Source organism: Carassius auratus, chromosome 9, assembly GCF_003368295.1.
Source record: "Carassius auratus strain Wakin chromosome 9, ASM336829v1, whole genome shotgun sequence".
NCBI lineage: Eukaryota > Metazoa > Chordata > Actinopteri > Cypriniformes > Cyprinidae > Carassius > Carassius auratus.
Genome location: NC_039251.1, coordinates 28283117 through 28302824, shown reverse-complemented (window position 1 = coordinate 28302824; position 19708 = coordinate 28283117). Strand labels below are relative to the sequence as shown.

The following is a 19708-nucleotide window of genomic DNA, read 5'->3' as shown; positions in this document are numbered from 1 at the left end:
CTGGGATACGTCACCTGTTGAATTGTTGCGTCGGTAACGCGTTTCCGTCACTTCCGCACTTCCGTCATTCCCTGGCGCTAGCAAACATCAAGGTAAGCAGAAAGCGCTTCTAGTGTGTTGGCTGTGGCTCCGTTATTTGGTTAATACAGTTTTCATGTGTGTTTATAGGTTGCAATTAGTTTGGAGCATCGGTTTCGATTCAGTGATTGCTGCCGTGCGGCTATGTAAACAAGCCGTGCATAGACTTTAATGACAGTAGGATGAATGCTTTGTGTATTTATTCAGGACGCACATTTTATAGCAACTGAAAAGTTAAGAATGATAACTTGCCCCTTTCTCAGCTGTGAGACCCAATGCAGTTGCTGTAATTCTGTTAATTCCTACCCTGGCCTTGGCTGTAAGAGTCCTGTCGTGTGTGTTATTCAAATCTCCTTGACGATTGGTAAGGTATCTTTAATCTCTTCCTGTACTGGGATGGGAGAGAACCAATCTAACAGTCTCGTTTTTGTGTATAGGCTTGGGGAAGCCAGTAGCTGCTTTTCATTCGAGGCACTCGTGTCCTTTTACAGCTGCATTGCTGTCCTGTTTCCAGTTTATATTGTTGTTTTGTTTCTTTTTTGATTATATTGTGATTTTTATTTTCTGGCCACCTGCTCTTCTCCAGTGGCTGTGTTTATTTCATATATTTGGATATCTGTTAAATTTTGATTTTCTTTTGTATTCATTTATATTGTTACTGTGACCTCCCCGAGAGGCAACTGCAGATTTTATATTTGCAAAAGTATTTCTTTTTTTCTTTTTTGTTTAACCTAGTTTTAGAGAAACTGTTTATTTGATGTGTATATATATAATATTTTTGTCTTGGCAGGGTCTGGGCCCCAGGGCAGAGGACCAGCTTATTTTAGGTGGTGGCACCCCCGTCACAGTGTGCAGTGATTTCTCCCAGTGTGTTGTGGTGCGTCTTCAAGTGTGTGTGTGTGTGTGTGTGTGTGTGTGCACACCGTGATTCACTTATAGGTGGTGTGGTCTGGTCAGCCGCTGTCCTGTGGTAAGCTCCAGCCCCTTGCCTTTTGGCGTTGTATTACATTTCTCTTGGTGGCCCATTGGGCTGAATAACCAAATGCTCCATTGCCTATTTTAATATTGGTTTTAACTGTTAATAAAAATTATTTTTATATTGTTACCTCTGTCTCTGACTCATATATAATTGGTGATACGAACCTGTGTTTGCCCTTTTAAAATGTGGTTTGATTAAAATCTTTGGGTGAAATTCCAATCGTGGCGTAGTCTGGTTATATTTATTATTGTAAGTCGCTCCCCCGTGACGTAACATTTTCAGTCTCCACCGACCCTCCCGCCACACTACGTTATGAACATAACATTTCAAACATACTGAAATACTTTATTCACAGAGTGAAGGCGGAGCGTGTTTCTGGTATCAGTGCGCGCGGAGGGGAAGTTGCTACTCACAGACTCTGCTGCGAGTGAGAGAGATGTTTCACCTGACAAAATGAAGACGACCGCAGGAGCACAAGCACAGCACATCCACCAAAAATCAACCTGCAGCAACGCTCATTGATCAACTCGCCAAGCTTTACTTTTGTAGGTCGCATGGCAGTAAATAATATGATAATATGACCATGCAGTCAATACAGATATTTAATAAAAACATTAAAACAAGCAGAGCTGTAAAATAAAACAATAAGAAACACATGCCAGGTCTACACTGGACAGAAGTGGAGCGATCCAACAAAAGACAACAGACCCCAGTGACGGATACACTGGACACGATCCCCATCAGTGAACTGATGCTCGTTCTGATTATGATGAAATGTTCTGACACTGTGTTCAGATGATTTGACACTAGTGTGATGTCATCAAGTTTAGACACACTTTTCGCTGTGGGGCACGGATGACAACTCGTGTCTGGTGTAGACACACAGAAAGTGTCTGCTCTATTTACAAATAAGTTCTATAAGAAAAAATAAATAAATAAACCAGCGGCATAATGAGATGGAAATATAGACTAGAAAATATATTAACAGGTCCTCCGTCCATGACACTGACTCACTGCGGAGCTGCCAGTTTTAATCTTAACAACTCTTAATGCTGAGAGGATGGTTAGATGTATGATGGGCTAGTATTAAATAAAATAATAAATAAATAAAAATAAAGGTCTTTCCAGCATTAAGGTAATAACATTACTGTTTTTTTATCATCTTGTTGCAGTTATAAATTTGACTGCTAAATGAATGATAAAGAACTATATTAAAACTTTTTTTTTTTAATTTCTTCATCATTTGAATATTGATTTAAAAATCGGTTTAAATCATAAATCAGATTTTTTTTAGGCCATATGCTATTGCCCAACTTTAAAAGCAAGTAAAGAAGGCTCCCTTTAAAATTACTTAAGTTGTCAATTACTAAAGCTCTTTTTTACATCGTGTGAATTTTTTTGATTATAATGAGAGAACTTGAGTTTAATCGTGAGGACATTTTATTAATCCATCCATTCTTTAGAGTTTCAAAGATTTAATCGTGCAGGTTTAATTTTATTTGTTTCTTGTTTTAGGCAAATTAGGCCTAAATAATGGGAACGAAATTATACAGTGCTTCACTTTTAAACATGCAACATGCAACTGATTTCTTAATCAGTTTATAGACAAATGTCTTTTTCCCAGCAAGTTATGTCAAAATAAAGGATAGGTAATGAATAACAAAAACGCATGTTGTTTTATTAAAGGAAAAAATATATTTATATTTAAATATAAATTAAAATATAGGCATAATAAATGAAAATATTAACATTTTGCATATTAATCCATGTAGCCTACCCCCTAAAATAGGCTACCACTTTTAATGCTCCGATGCAAAGTAAACCACAGTTTCTTTTAAATAATATAACACATAATTAATATAATAAAAATAATACTGTACACCTTTTAAATGTGTCAAATGTAAAATATGGTTTGATACCATGTAGCTTAGAAAATATAAGCACAGACTCAGGCACAGGCTTGACATTTATCCTGCTTGAATTCGTTGAAATGCACATAACTTCATAAATACCAAACTTTCATCTGTGAATATTAAATATTATATATATTAAATATTTAAACTATAGTGTTTTTCTTTCATGTTCCGTGACTGAAGGAGTTAATTTCAATCTTTTCTGGGGCCATAGATAATTTTTTTAACCGGATGGCCTCCACCCAAACAAACCTGGTGCTAGACTGTTTAAGGTCAATATCTACTTCTCCCTCCATCATCCTTCAGCAGAGTGTGTCAATCCATTCAGCACACACACACCGGGTCCGAGTCATCATGTGTTGATGACCCTGCCCACAGAGCTCCTCACGGACAGACTGTGATGTATCAAAACAGCTACAAGATTCACCACCCAAGGACAGCTTTCTGGAAAACAGCCAGGGAAGCCAGGACAACATATCACAGCCACCGGAAACACCAGAGACACAGCCCATCTCACCAGACACATTATCCCTTTCTCCAGCATCTCCACTTCTGTGCTATTCACAGAAAATGGAGGAATTGGTGTATGCTGGGACTAAACTCTCTCACTCATTTTCTGCAAGCCCGCAGATATCAACAAAAAAATGGCAGGCCCCCCAACCACCAAAGCCTGTGGTCCCTGCTAATGCAAGAGCTCTTCGACCTCTGCCACAACACCAGGGCCCAAACCCCTCCTGAAAAAGAGCAATCTTGATAACACCATTTTGAGCAATTATAGACCAATATCTAATCTTCCTTTTATAGGCAAAATTATAGAAAAGGTAGTTTTTAGTCAGCTGAACAAATACTTAAACTCAAATGGATACCTGGACGATTTTCAATCTGGTTTCTGACCACATCACTGCACAGAGACAGCACTCATTAAGATAAATGATATTCGCTTAAATTCTGACTCTGGCAAAATATCGGTGCTGGTATTGCTAGATCTCAGTGCTGCGTTTGACACTGTCGATCATAACATACTACTAGAGAGACTGGAAATATGGGTCTGGCTTTCTGGGATGGTACTCAAATGGCTAAGGTCATACTTAGAAGGGAGAGGCTATTATGTAAGTCTCGGAGGGCATAAGACTAAATGGACGTCCATGACAAGCGGAGTCCCACAAGGGTCAATTCTTGCACCGCCTGTATATGCTCCCACTAAGTCAAATAATGAGAAAGAACTAAATTGCCTATCACAGTTATTGCATTTGGAAACAAAGATGAAGTTTTTAAGGTAAATGCATACCTTGACTCTAGGGGTCAAACAACTAAAAATCAAGTCAGGAATCTTGGTGTGATTCTGGAGACAGACCTTAGTTTCAGTAGTCATGTCAAAGCAGTAACTAAATTAGCATACTATCATCTAAAAAACATTGCAAGAATTTGATGTTTTGTTTCCAGTCAAGACTTGGAGAAACTTGTTCATGCCTTTATCACCAGCAGGGTGGACTATTGTAATGGGCTCCTCATCGGCCAGGATTCTGACTAGAACCAGAAAATCTGAGCATATCACACCAGTCCTCAGGTCCTTACACTGGCTTCCAGTTACATTTAGGATTGATTTTAAAGTACTTTTACTCATCTATAAGTCACTCAATGACCTAGGTCCGAAATATAATATATTGCAGATTTGTTCACTGAATATAAACCTAACAGAGCACTTAGATCATTAGTATCGAGTCACTTAGAAATACCAAGGGTTAAAACAAAACAAGGGGAGTCCGCCATAGTTACTATGCCGCCTGCAGTTGGAATCAGCTTCCAGAAGAAATCAGATGTGCTAAAACACTAGTAACATTTATATATAGACTCAAAACCCATCTGTTTAGCTGTATATTTATTGAATGAGCACTGTGCGATGTCCGAACCGATTGCACTGTATTTTACGTATTCACTGTATTATGTAAAATCATTTTCTATTTTAACCGTTTTAAATTCATTTTAAATGAGTCAATTTTTAAATAATTTTCAAAGTTTTAAAATTGCTTGTTTTTATTTTTGTATGATTTTTCTTCATGCAATTTTACTTAAGCTCTTTGAATTACCATTCTGTACGAAATGTGCTATAAAAATAAACTTGCCTTAATTTAAATTTGCATCTGTTTAATTGTAAATTAAATACATAGCTTTGGTGAACCTTTTTTTCAGTTTTAGTATAACATTATTATACCATGCATAATTGTACCTTTTTTGAAACCAAATAGAAGAAACAAAACCAATATATAGTTAAGCTTTGAGGCTCAATGTTATGAAAAAGCAATAAAAGGAAGAGTATTTTCAGCCTTTATATATATTATACATAATACATTTTTGTTCAATAATTGTTATTAATAATAGCAATTAAAATTTCATGGAAATAATTGACAATTATGATTTTTGTCATAATTGTGCACCCCTAGAAAATTATTTACCTCAGAATCTGCAACTGACAGTTTGGACTCTTCAGTCCATCAGAAAGTAGCTTTACTCCTGAATCCTGCAGGTCATTGTTACTCAGGTCTATCTTTCTCAGACAGTTGCTTGGTGATTGTAAAACTGATGACAAACTCTCACAAGACAGATGAGTGAGATTACAGATGGAAAATCTGAACAAGAAGTAACACAGTAACTGCATACAGAATACATCTTAACAGTTTGGTTCCCTTTTAAGGGAACTTCGAAATGCGTCCTCTAGGAGTGAATGGGAATTGCTATGGGGAACACCTCGTTGTGACCCATGTCCGAAGCATACATTGAAAAACCAACTAGTTGGCCGGCGGCAACCCCTGGCGTCACTACTGGCGCGACTATGGGGAAAACCTCGTCGTGACCCGTGTCTGAAGCATACATTGAAAAACCAACTAGTTGGCCGGCGACAACCCCTGATGTTACTACCGGCGCGACTATGGATAAATAAGCACTGGGAGAACACGCCATTCTCTTCAATGTCTTCACTGACGCAGAGCGTGCCTCTGAAAGAACTGGTAAGAGTGATCTTTCTCTATCTATCATGGCGACTACTAACAAGCATTTAGACAATGAGGGTATCGATGTCAGCGTTATTTGACACCCAATGACACACAATCTTTGCATCATTTGTTTGGGTGAAAAGCATGCACTCGATGTCTTTGAGGAGGCAGTCTGCGTGCATTGTGAGTGTTTTTCCAATGAAAAATCTCCGCTCTCTTTCAGAGGAAAAAAAGTGCAGCCATCTGCTTCCCGCAGTCCAGGACACGCCGGAGGAGAATGAGCTTGTGAGAATTACAGGTGGATCTAGCTTAATCGTTTAGAGAGGAACTTTCCCTCTCGCGCTCATCGGTGGCGGATGAGAGTGAACCTCAGGAAAAGGATGTTATATTTTTAACACTTTCTGATACTGTGGTTAGTGCTCTGCTGGGATTTTGCCCATGAAAAGTTGGAGATATTGGAGGATGGCGAAAAAGCTGAGGCTGAGCCTTCTCAATCCTCCTGCCCTGCGAATGTAGAGCTGTTGGAGGTTATGGATCATGCCACGACAAAGTTGGACTTGCCATGGAAGTGCACTAACAAGGTGACACCGTAAGGCCACCTCGACGAGTGTTATCTTTCTGACCATAGTCCTCCAGCTCAGGTGAGCCTTCTGCCTTCTGCCTGATTTCTATGCAGAGATCGAAAAGAAATGGAAGAGGCCATTTTCTTCTCGCATCCATCGGTTTCAGCAAAAGGTTTATGCTGACATCAAGGCGATGTGCGAAAGCGGCTATGAGAGTATGCCTCCTGTAGCTTCCTTTCTGCGGGGGAGATGGCCTCTCTTAATCTCCCTCCTCGCCATCAGAGCCCCTTCAAGGATTACATCTCGCTTAAATGGCAAAGCATACGTGGCAGCAGGTCAGGCTGTGGCTTCATTACACATGATGGTGGTGCTTCAAGCATATCAGGCTGATCTAAAAGAGCTGGATAAAGGCATGGGCCTTTCTCCTGATCAGGTAGCTGAGTGGCACCACACCACAGATCTCTCTCTCCGTGCTACCAAGCACACCTCCTCCGCCATGGGCAGGACTATGGCGGCCATGGTAGTAACAGAGAGACATCTGGATGAACCTGGCAGACATTGGGAATGCTCAGTCCTCAATCCTCAATGCTCAGGTTTCACATTCCGATTCCGAACTTCTCGGTATTTCCATTGAGACTAATTGAGAAGTTCCGGGAGATGAAGGCGCGCTCCGCTGCTTTCAGATTCTTCATTCCACGAAGGTCCAGGTCTGAGCCCGAACAACATAGGGGTGCTGGTTTGTCTTGATCTGAGGATCAGAGATGGCCACAGAAGGCTAGTGTCGTGACTCACTCTTCTCCCCCTAGCTGCATGACCTAAGGGATGTGATCTGGATAAGGCATCAGTGTCTTCATCTGAATCAGAGTGATACTTTGTATCTACTTGTTCTCTTTGGAGGTTTTTACATCTGCCCTTATCCTCCCCTTCCCGATTCTCCTGTAACCACCAGCTGTCCACCTGACCAAGGTTAGGTGGGAACTTCTTGCAAACAGTCTCCTACGCTAAACCTATGATGTTTCGGTTGGTTCTATATTCTTAGTAACCAATTTACTGATGGTCCAGATTAAAGGGAGTTGCCTTTCTTTGCAGTGCTGGACTACAGTGTTTACTAAACACTCGTCGGTGTTATGTCCAGCTGGTATGATAGCCCTGATTCCGGCTTCATGTTTGTGGTATCAGGTGGCCAGATCACAGGTTTCTGCGGGAGCCTTCTTGATCATCAGGCCCGGCACAGCACTGCAAGGAATTTAATGTATGTCCGGCCAGGTCACCCTGAGGGGCTTCCTGGCTACTTAGATGTTGCTGAAGCATCAAGCAGGAAGTGGAGGTGGCAGTTACGGAAGTTTTCTTGTATATGCTGCCTCAGGTGATGTTCTCCTTGCCAGAGGTTTTTAAATTTGAGCTTGCCTCTCCCGTGCGGTTCAGCACTTCTGTGATGCTTAGGCATCTTTAAGTACACACGCTAAGCTCTGTGTACTTTCGGAAAACCACATGGTGGTGAGTGTGCATGTTGAACACTTTGCTCACTTTCTAAAATCCACGTAAGTGGTAAGTGCGCACTTTCTGAAATCCTGTAAGGTAAGGGTAACACGCTCAGCTTCGTTCTCTTTCTTGAGATGGTTATACCTTGGTTCCTTGGGCTCCACTCAGCCATTGTTTATTTATTTATACACTTTAAGCATCACTTCCCTCAACATGAGGGGCTATTTGGGCAGTTCTCGTGGTAGTTTGCAGCGCACCCCTTTACTAAGAAGGGTCGCCTATGAGTGCGCTACTCTCTTTCTGAATTCGGAGTTCTCCTCTCATGTAGATTGAATTCTCTGTTCTTCCCGCAGAGCGCTCCAGCATTATTTCCACAGATCGAGTTGATGACTCTCAAACATATTGTTTTAGGATGCACCATTCTATGAGAGTTCCACAAGAGCCCTCTACTTAGAACAGTATTTAAAGTACATGTTATGGTAAGTGTACATGCGTCTTTGCGCACTTTCTGAAATCCACACTGTGGTAATTTCTCCACTAGTGCTCTGCATTCCTTTTAAAATCCTATATGGTGAGGGCTTTGCGCGGTTGCTTCGTGCCCTTTCTTGAGTTGGTTAAAGCCCCGTTCATCTTGGGCGCCACTCCACCTATGTAACCTCGGATACCTATCTAAACAGGGTGTTGCTACTAGGGATCTGTTGAGACAGCTAATTCAGTGAGCTTACGCAATAGCAAGCGTTAGCCCCTGTTTGACAGGCAAGACTTATTATAAAATGCTAAGTTCTTAGCCATATCCCTTTAAAGGAATCTTTCTTGATTCCAAGTCTTCAGCTCTATCCTGGGCCGAGGCCCTAACAAATAAGTTCGGTATGTAGCCTAGGCCTTTGGACGTAAGGTGTTATGTCACAGACAGTCATCTAAATGTCCCAGGGGCACCTCCCATGGAAATGTTAGAGTTGATACCTAGTGTTGGTAATTAAAGTTTTAAATGTATGCTTCAGACACGGGTCACGACGAGGTGTTCCCCATAGTGACCCCTAGAAGACGCAGTGTCTCGTTCCCTACTCAGGGAACCATGGTTACATTCATAACCTTTTTTTTATAATTAACTATCAAAATAATTAATCAAGTACTTGAATCTCAAACCTCAATATCTCCATCTTAGAGTTTGGACTCTTCAGTCCATCAGAAAGAAGTTTCACACCAGAATCCTGCAGAACATTGTTACTCAGGTGCAGCTCTCTCAGGACAGAGTTTGAGGATTGTAAAACTGATGACAAACTCCCACAAGACTGAGCAGTGAGATTACAGATGGAAAATCTAAACAAAAAGGGCACAGTAACTGCAAACAAAATAAATCTTAATGTGTTTTTTCATAATTAACTTACAAAAGAACTAATCAAGTATATGAAACTCAAACCTTAATATCTCCAGCTTAGAGTTTGGACTCTTCAGACCTTCAGAAAGCAGCTTCAATCCAGAATCCTGCAGGTCATTGTTACTCAGGTCCAACACATTTAGATGGGAATTTGAGGATTGTAGAGCTGAGGACAAACTTTCACAGGACTGAGCAGTGAGATTACATCCACATAGCCTGTGTAAACAAAACAAAGAGTTTTACTAATGTGAATTTATGAGTTTATATAGTTTATAATCTGCAGTGCATGTTTGTGTTAATTACAATGTAATTAGACTTTATTGATTGAACTTTACTAGGTAACGGTTTATAATAATTATAAAATAACAAAGCACTAATAACCCATTTTAAAACTATTGTAGTTAATAGACTATATACAAATAGTGAGTTCATCATTCATTGTCACTGTTATTAACTAAGGCCTCTTTTATGCTGCAGTTTTAAAAGTGTATTTCTGATTTGTTGCCTAAATCTGTTTTTTTGGCTTTCCATTTACACCATCTTTCAATTATGACCCATAACCGATTCATGTGTTTACACTTGCCATACCATCTGAAACACTGCGCATGCGTTGTTGTCATTTACTGCCTCCACACGTGCTTCCACTTGAGAATAATGTGGCTTGTGATGACAAAACGAGTCACAATGAGCAATTTAAAAAATTAATAAAAAAGTAATAAAAAAATGTAAATGAAAATTAAATTCTCCATTAAAATACATTCAGAATGATTTATGATTTGTTGGAATCTGAAAAAAAATTGCATGCCCATTTGAAGTTGATAGTGAAGTCCTCTGTCTTGTCTTATTATTAATTCCGATTAATGAAGTGCAGTAAGTGATTTTTTCACATTTAACTGATAGTGTAAACGAGGCAGTGTAAAAAGTGTTGCTGTTTAAATTAGCTCATTTGTAGATATTTTTTTATAAGGATAATTCTTTATTAACTACCCATTGACCATAAATAGTACTCACTTTAGACTAGATCATGGAAATTCAGAAAATATCATTTTGTGCTTTACTAACTAACATCCAGTAAATGTTGGTTTGAATCATTTTGAGTTTTTTTTATACTGTACGAACTGAATATTCTGTACTCTAACTCTACCTCTAATTCTGATGTATTTTAACCTGATCTTATGAGCATTTGTATATATTTCATATTGTCAGCATTATGTCATTTTATTTTTTTAAACCAAATGGCACAGACAGATCTGTTCTGGCTTTTTTTCCCTTTTCACTCATCATTGGGCTCTTTAGCCTTTATGTTAAACATGCTCACATGCTGCGTGAATTGATATTAAACAGTTAAGATAAGACAAATCTCTGCTTTTGTGATTTATTGGTGCAATTTAAGTAGCAACAAATACTAGAACCTTGGGACTTGCAAAATCTATTAATCCTCCACTTCGTAACTGTTTTTTTGTACAGGTGCATCTTGATAAATTACAATGTCATGGAAAAGTTCATTTATTTCATTAATTCAATTCAAATTGTGAAACTTGTGTATTTAATAAATTAAATGCACACAGACTGAAGTAGTTTAGGTATTTGGTTCCTTTAATAGTGATGATATTGGCTCACATTTAACAAAAACCTACCAATCTATCCAAACCTACCTATCTCAACAATTAGAATACTTCATTCAAAAACAAAAATGTTTTGTGAATTGTTGGCCTTCTGGAAAAAAAAAGCTGGTCAGCAGAAGGAAGGTTGAAGTGCTCTAAAATGTCTTGGTAAACGGGTGCAGTGACTTTGAAAAACACACTTTTCAAAAAACATACTGGGCAACAGTCCAGTTCTTCTTCTCCTTAGCCCAGGTAAGACTCATTTGACGTTGTCTGTGGTTCAGGAGTGGCTTAACCCTCTGGGATCTAAGGGGTTTTGGGGACCAGGAGAAGTTTTCACATCCCCTGAAATGTATGCTTTTTTCAGTTGCTAATAAACATATACATGGCTAAAGTCTAATAACACTATATTCAGTACAAACTTGGCTATGATAATATGTAAATAGCATATATGTATATGATTGTGTTTTTGAGAAAACAACGTTTATGCGTGGTTAGTGAAAAATGTCCCAAGGTTACAAATGTAACCCTAGTTCCTCAAAGGAATGAGGCGCTGGGTCGAACGCTTTGCGAGACCAGTTGGTCTAGTTGGTCTTTGGAGAGACCAACTCATTCTATCCAATGGAAGGGCGTGATGTCACGGGCGGGGTGACGTAGCGACCATGCAGCTGGCTTCAGTTTTTAGTAGGGATGTAAGTGCCAGCAGGCGTGCCAGGAGTATGGCGATGCAACGCAGAATCTGGTTCCTTAGAGGAACTAAAGTTACATTCGTAACCTTGAGACGTTCCTTTTCAGGAACTCGAGTATGCAACCATCGCTCGAACTGGACACAAAAGGTATCACATTGCATGCAGCTGCCATCAGACCTAACAGTCTCTGAAACTGTTTGACAGTGAGTGACTGGCCTTCTTTGACTCTCTTGACTGATGTGAGGATCGACTCGATACAAGATGAGCCTGCATCATGGTCGAATCCCACACTACGCCTAGATAGGTGTTTCTCTGAACTGGAGAAACTATACTCTTCTTGGCGTTTTAATCTCAAACCCAGCTCCCCCATGTGAGCGAGAACGACAACTCAATGTTGAACCAGCATCTGCTCTGATTGATCTAGAATCAACCAATCGACGAGAGCCACATCTACACATTTCGGAAACGGGCGGGGTGAGAGTGCAAGTCCGAAAGGAAGTACTCAATATTGGTAAGCTTCGCCCCCGAAAGCGAACCTCAGAAACTTCCTGTGTTGTGGAAGGAAGGAGACACAGGACGTATGCATCTTTGAAATCTATCATGACAAACCAGTTTTCGGATCTGATTTGAGCTACAACATGCGTGATGGTGAGCATTTTGAACTTCTGTGACATGACTGAGTGGTTCAGCTGACGTAAATCTAAGATCGGACGCAACCCCCCATCCTTCTATGGAACTATGAAATACCAGCTGTAAAACCCGGATTCCCTGTCTTGAGGAGGTACCACCTCAATGGCCTGCTTCCTTAATAGGGTATTCACTTCTTGTTCCATAATCAGGGGCCGACTACTGTCTGGATAACCTCGTTGAATCTCGGCGGTGGAGAACTGAACTGAATGCAGTAGCCTTTTTCTACCGTGTGCAGGACCCATTGAGATACATTTGGCAGTAGTTTCAACACTGCTAAATAAACTACTAAGGGAATACTTCTGACTTCAGGTGTAAGAGGCCCCAGAAGGGGCAGAGAGTCTCTCAGCTCCGCTATGCTCGCGGGTGGAAATAACTGAGAGCAGCCTTCGCTGGAAGCCTGGAAAGTTTCCAAACCTGGAAGCTCTGTGTGACGAGTGGGGCGGGGCTGAGAGCCATGGGAACGGACGGAGCGAGGCTGGTGGAGTGATTGGAAATGAGTGACACATGCGACACTCACCGGTCTCGAGTCCCACGGAGGAGATCGGAAGGATACAAAAGAGGAGCGACGATAGTGAAGGATGAGAGAGTACCAGGCCTGGGATTTATTTTGGGTTTTGCTTTTTTATTTGTGCGCGACAGTCATCCGTGATTGTTCGTCGGTACCCACCTCCTCCTTCCCGAGATTATGAAGTTTGTAAAGCGTTACACTGGTGCCGAAACCCGGGAGGAAGGATGGATGCTTTGCCGAAGATTGTGCCGCCATTGAAGCTCGAGGCGGTGGGTTGAAGTGAGTTGCCGGGGACGGACGAACTCACTGCCGGCCGGCTGCCCGCGATGTGGAGGGGTGGCTGCCGTCCATGAGGGAGCAGAGGAGTCGGCGCCATTTGCCAGGGGGCCGGAGCCTGCTGCCATCCACCAGAATGGGGAGGAGCAGGGAACGGGGGACTCCTGCCGGCTGCCCAAAACTGGATGAGCCGTTTCTGTCCACCGGGCGTCGGAGGAGTGTTGTGCCATCCACCGAGGCCGTCCAGTACCAGGCACCGCGGAGGAGATCACCCGGTTGGTGGATGGTAGTGCGTTTTGGAACTTGAATTAGTTTTTTTCTCCTCTCTCCCCTCTCTCGTCTCTGTCGCTCCTCATCCTTCCATCTCCTTTTCTCTTGCCTCGTCTGTTAATGCCCCAGTAAAGCACGACAGTGAAGGACAAGAGAGGACCAGGCCTGGGCTTTATTTTGTGTTTTGCTTTTTTATTTGTGCGCAGCAGTCGTCCGCGAGGGGCTGTCGTGCTGTTTGTGGTTATTTTGGTTATTAAAGTTTTATTTGATTGTCCGCCGGTTCCCACCTTCTTCATCCCAAGATTATGAAGTTTGTAAAGCGTTACGCTCTGGAATGCCACAGCTTGTTTGCGTGCCTCCTGGAACCTGTCGATGACAGTATTTGACTGTGTCGCCAAACAGGTCTGAAGGCTGAAGAGGGGCATACAAGAGGCAGACCCTGTCTTTTTCTTTTATTTCTGACAGGGTAAGCCATAAAGGCCTCTCCACAGCCACTAAGGCTGCCATAGACTGCCCAATAGCGTGAGCGGTCTGTTTAGTGGCACAGAGGGAGGGATCAGCAGTAGTGTTGTTTTTGGCGGCCTGTCTTAATTTTAGTTTTAGTCTAGTCTTTGTGTGAAGCTGTCATTTTAGTTTTTATTAGTTTTAGTCACGTTCATACTCTTTTTAGTCTAGTCTAGTTTTAGTTAACGAAAACTGATGACATTTTAGTCTAGTTTTAGTTGACAAAAACGAATTATATTTGTCTAATTTTAGTTGACAAAAACTGATGACATTTAATCCAGTTTCATACATTTAGTCTAGTTTTAGTCAATTAACATAGTATTTTAGTCTCTTTTTAGTAGCGCAGTTCTATTTAACCCAGTCAATATAGTACAAGTAGCTAGAAGTATAGACAAAACCAACATTGTATTTTAGCCAAACCCCTTTTTAAACAAGGTTATCTTATTGTACTATTGTTACCTTATTGACTTAAGAATACATCCATTCCAGACACTGAAGATGCTCTGATTTTATTTACAACATTTATTTTAACAACCAAACATGTAAGAAGCACACACACATATATTTCAATAAAATAAAATATATATATTTAAATATAATAAAATAAAAAAATAAATCAGCAAATTTTTCTCCCAAAGACGAACCCCGGCTGGCCGCCATCGGTCCCTTTCTCTGTGTCGAGCCTGATTTATTGCGTGTCTTCAACTTAGCTTGGAAAATATGACATCATTGCGGTGTTGCCCGAAGTTCGCGTGGTGGAATGCACAGCATTTTTTTTTTTTATTCCTTCCACATAGCTCCACATAAGAAACATGCACGAGTTCAGGGCAATTCTAGCTGAACATGTAGATCTGTGTCGGCGTTTGTGTGAAACAGAAGCAGTTTAATGTGAAGTTTAAATTCCATCAGGTGCTTTTTGACGGAAACGTTTTTTTTTTTTTTACGTTTGCATAGTTTGTCCAAGGCTTCTTATTTGAAGTACATTTTATTGTATTGTATAAAATAGAATTAGAATTTATTTAGATATTAATTAAACACTACGTGCTTAAAGTTGTCTTGTGTTTGATGCAAAATACAGCCCTTTGTTTAAGATTGTTTGTACATAAAAAAATATATTAATTCATAAACTCATTCATCACAAGATTTGCACTGGCAAATTAATTCACACCGGTGATTCCCGACGGTTTTATAGGACAATTACTCCTCGTCACTCCCCTGTCATTTCAAAGAATAGAACAATGGCGAAGTTCAGCAAATCGAACTGAATCATTTGAAACGGTTTGCATCTCCAATAAGCATTAATCCACAAATTACTTCAATTGTTTACTTTTTTAATGTGGCTGACACTCCCTCTGAGTCTAAATAAACCAATATCCCAGAGTAATTCATTTACTCAAACCGTACACTGACTGAACTGCTGTGAAGATGAACACCGAGCAGAGCCAGATAACTATTGGTAATGAATCGAACTGAAAGAACCGAACTTCACTACACGATTGGGGCTTAAGGCAGTGACGTCAATTGCTTTGGTGCAGTGAGACACAGGAAACAGAAACACTGCTAAATAGTAATAACGTGACTAAACGAGATGAAAAAAACATTGTAATATTTCATTTCGTCATGTTTAAATCAACGAAACTGAAGAGACATTTTAGCGTAGTTTTTATTTTGTAAACCACATTTAGTCTCGTATTTATTCAAAAATACTGCATTATACATTTAATTATAGTCATCATCACATGACCAGCATTTATACACTGCGTCTCGTTTTCGTCACATGATAAAAGTTTGTTAACAATGATATTTAGTCATAATTTTCCTTAACGAAAGCAACACTAATCAGCAGTCCGTATAAGCTCTTTGAAATCTTGGACTTGATCCCCTCGTCAATATCTCTCAGCAGGTCAGCTTGACAGGCTTGAAGGACTGCCATAGTGCTCACAAGCGTACAAGTTGTTTTGAGTGGCTTGGTGGGCAACACCAGAGCCTTTAGAGATAATACTAAGCCGGGGGACAGATAACTTGCAAGTGTCTGTTCCACCCGTGGCATTGCTCTATAACCCCACTCTCCCAGCCCCACTACATTGCTGAAGTGCTGTGAATCAGGGTCGAAAAGGTGGGTAGAATAGGGGTGATTCCACGATCTCACGATTTCATTGCGGAGATCGTGAAAAAATTGATGGCTCCGGCCCCCTCGAGAGCCAACTCAGCGTGCTTTGATCCCAGGCAAACCACACACAGACTGTGTGTAGTGAGGGCAGGGAGGAACACACAATCTACAGAATCGCCCTTCAAATGTCAAGTCTTTGTCTTGCTCTTTGACATATTGAACTAATAATAGGAACTAATAGACAATGAACATTAAATAGGACTGACAGGACAGAATTTTTGAAAGACGCAAAAGTTGACGGCACATGCTTTTATAGCTTCCTGGTTTCTAAGTCACACCGCCCGTCCATTGGATAGATTGCACACAATATTTGGGAATAGAGTCAGTCTCACCAAAGGCTTTCCCTAAAACGTTCAACGCAGCTCAAGTTCCTGAAGAGGAGTTACAATTTTGAAGTCACCGAAATAAGGTCATGAAAGACCTAGAGAACATCTGTTCACAAGACTGACAAACATGGACCTTGTAGCCTAGAATTTTTTGCTTCAAAATGATGTGAAAATCATCTTGTTTACTCGCTCACAGAAAACAATAGATTGATTTAAGACACTTTTTGTTTCGAAAGGGCATATGCGAGTAGTTGTGACTGACCAATATTAGTGTGATTCACACCTGAGAAGCCAAAGGGCTACATAATGAGCTGCATAATGAGCATTTCAGCGAGGTATGTGACCAAGAGGAAGGGGTTACAAGAAAGAATGTGGGGACAAAATAAATGGTTTGTAGTTTATTTAGAATATATTTAATCCCGCAAAATAATTTAAGATTCACTTGAAAGTGCAGTTAAACAATTTATTAGGAACAATCAAAGCTGACTTTCAAAGCTGAATTTTTATCACCATTACTCCAGTCACACAATCCTTCAGAAATCATACTAATATTCTGATTTGCTATTCCAAAAAACATTTATTATTATTATTAGGTGCAGGAGACCATTTGTTTCATTTTAAATCCCTTCACCCATTCTTCCTTCTACTCAATCTGTTCAAAATGATTACATGAAAATGTCAATGCAAGTGAACTAACAGTCATGTCTGGTATCATTTGAATTGTCTCGGGGCGACTGGTACAATGGTCCCAATCTTAAAAATGTAGATTAAATAACTGAACTAAATAATAGCACTAAATAATACAGATACTAAGAGATAAGATATATAATGCTCACTGTAATGGGAGTGCCCTTTTCCAGGGTCCTCCATGTAAATTACCTTCTGTTCCCTTTGAGGTGTAAACTACCCCGGTCTGGGACCTGGGTTAATGTTTGTTCATGCCTCCATTTGGGTGATGTTTTATCATGGTTTTGTATTTGAAGGATTGCAGCAAAAGGATCAGGGAGATTTCTGTAGCCAGAAAGCCTGTAGTGTGTTGTGTGTCTCTTTACTTCATGCTATGTATTTACTAAGGTCAGGTATGTATATTTTATTTAGATTCATCTTTGAGAATTTGATGTTTTGTATTGCTATGTTTGAATTGGATATGTAATTGGCAGAATAAATATTTACTTGACTGATAATAAATTGTTACATTTGATTTTATTCTGTTTTACTCTATAATTATTGACTCTAGTAGATTACGTTGAATCCTTTAAGCGACATGAGCACCCTCCCCCGGTCTGAGGAACATTCTCAGAAATTATTTTATGTGCATGTCACATCAGTGTGTATGTCATGAGCACATGCACACTTTGGTCAGAGTGGCAATAATGGGATTAAGGTATTAACGTGCCTGTATATTTCAATTAAAATCGGTGTACGCCACCTTTGTTTATATGATGATGTTTGCTTCACTTATGAGATTTATTTTGCATTATTTAGATACGAAGGATTAAATTTAGATGATGTAAAGTTTAGTCACAGTTTAATCGCTATCTTGCCAAAATCTCATTATAATGTGAAAATATGTCTGAAATGGCCACATTTTAACTAGTTTTAACCTAGTATGGAGATTCTATGAACATCTATATCAGACGTAGAGAAAACGAAAAAAAAAAAGACGTCATAAAAACTTTAATTCTGGCTTCTCAGTGGACACCTTTTCAGCAAACATTTTTTGTGACACAGACGTCGAAGACAGTAGGAAGACAAGAAATACGAACCTTTAAAGGCCACATTGTAAGGACAGCATGATACTGCAGACTTGCATTGTGCAATCAGGAATAGCAGGCCCTTCAAAACAGAGCATGTTGTACAACTTCTTGTCCAGGCCCTTGTCATTTATAGGTTGGCCTATTGCAAAGCTCTTCTTGTTGGACTTACATCTTGTTCAATCAAACCTCTACGAATGATTCAGAATTCGGCAGCATGACTGGTCTTCAACGAACCCAAAAAAGAGTCTACGTTACATCACTTTTAATTGACATGCCTTGGCTACCGTTTGTGGCTCACATCAAATTCAAGCTATTGAAGCATTCATGCTACAGAACAACCACATTCTCTACACCCTTCTACCTCTTTTATGAATGAACATACCTCAAGAATCCTGCAATTTATGATTCAAAAATCACTTTCTAAAATGTTTTCATTCATTGTTCCTTGCTGATGTAATGATCTTTCTAACCTTATCCAGAAATAACAAATATTTAAGAAAAACTTAATTCAAGAAACTTCTCTGTAAACACTTAACTGTGTGAGATTACACATTTATAAAATGTTAAATTTAGGTTCCAATATAATAGTAGACATTATGGGGTAATAAAGCTGACATCCAAGAAGATCAAATAAGGAAAATCAAGTGTCTGAGAAAATTAACCTTTTGTCTTCATGCAGTTCCTGACGATTGGGCAAGGTCCCAAGATAAAGGTGCTATGATAATGTGAAGGTATGGGTGATACTGTCAGGCACCTCTGTATTTACATGACACTGTTATGCTGAAGAGATCAAGGCTGGGAAAATGCCAGTGTCTGGCATCACACCAAGTGTTGGTGAGTGTAACTCCATCCAAAAGAACCTTTAAGACCAGAAAAAAATTTTTATCCTCTGCGCCGTCAGAGAAGAGTTAACAGACAGCTGTAGGGTTTGGTTAACTAAGTTATCCTCTAAAAAAATTATTTTAGAGATGAAAGATATCCTCTGTTCAGGCAGGGAAGATTAGCATCACATGCTAATATTGTGTTACCCTCTGTCTCGGCAGGGAAATTTAGCGTAAAGTGCTAGAATTTGTGTTATCCTCTGTGTTGGCAGAGAAGAATTGTTAATATTTGGTACCCTCTGTTGATCAGAGAAGTTTTAGTGTTTTGATTGTGTTGTAAAACAAGAAACTCACAAAATCTTTTGAAAGAATGCTAGATTGATCCCCACAACTGAAAAAGGTGGTCTCGCGACTCCTTTGTGGTCTGATAGCAAATTCAAATCACTGTTAGGTGTGCAAATGAACCTAATAGTCACTGAGAAAGTTAGACAAGAACTAACTCAGAAATATGATATCCATCCAGACAAGACTTGGTCTGTAGATGAGTGTAAAAAGGTACTAAGAGAATGTATCTGAAAGGCATTATCTGCTGGCACAGAGAATTTGCCTTAGCGCTAGCTACACAACAGTCTCAGCGTAACTCAGAACTAGAGGAACTGAACAAAGAGCTCAGAGCTAGAGTATCCTCTTTGACTAAGAAGTTGAACCGT

General features: G+C 39.9%; 1 protein-coding gene across 1 annotated transcript in view; it reads right to left on the bottom strand.

Annotated features, from left to right (window-relative positions):
- The window catches only part of LOC113108077 (NACHT, LRR and PYD domains-containing protein 12-like), a 47764-nt gene that overhangs the window by 17679 nt on the left and 10377 nt on the right, over positions 1 to 19708 (bottom strand). Inside the window, exons 4-5 of the mRNA XM_026270897.1 lie at positions 9426 to 9599; positions 5424 to 5597 (exon numbers count right to left, since the gene is read on the bottom strand). Coding sequence (XP_026126682.1) covers positions 5424 to 5597; positions 9426 to 9599 — 348 coding nt within the window. The remainder of the gene's footprint in view (positions 1 to 5423; positions 5598 to 9425; positions 9600 to 19708) is intronic.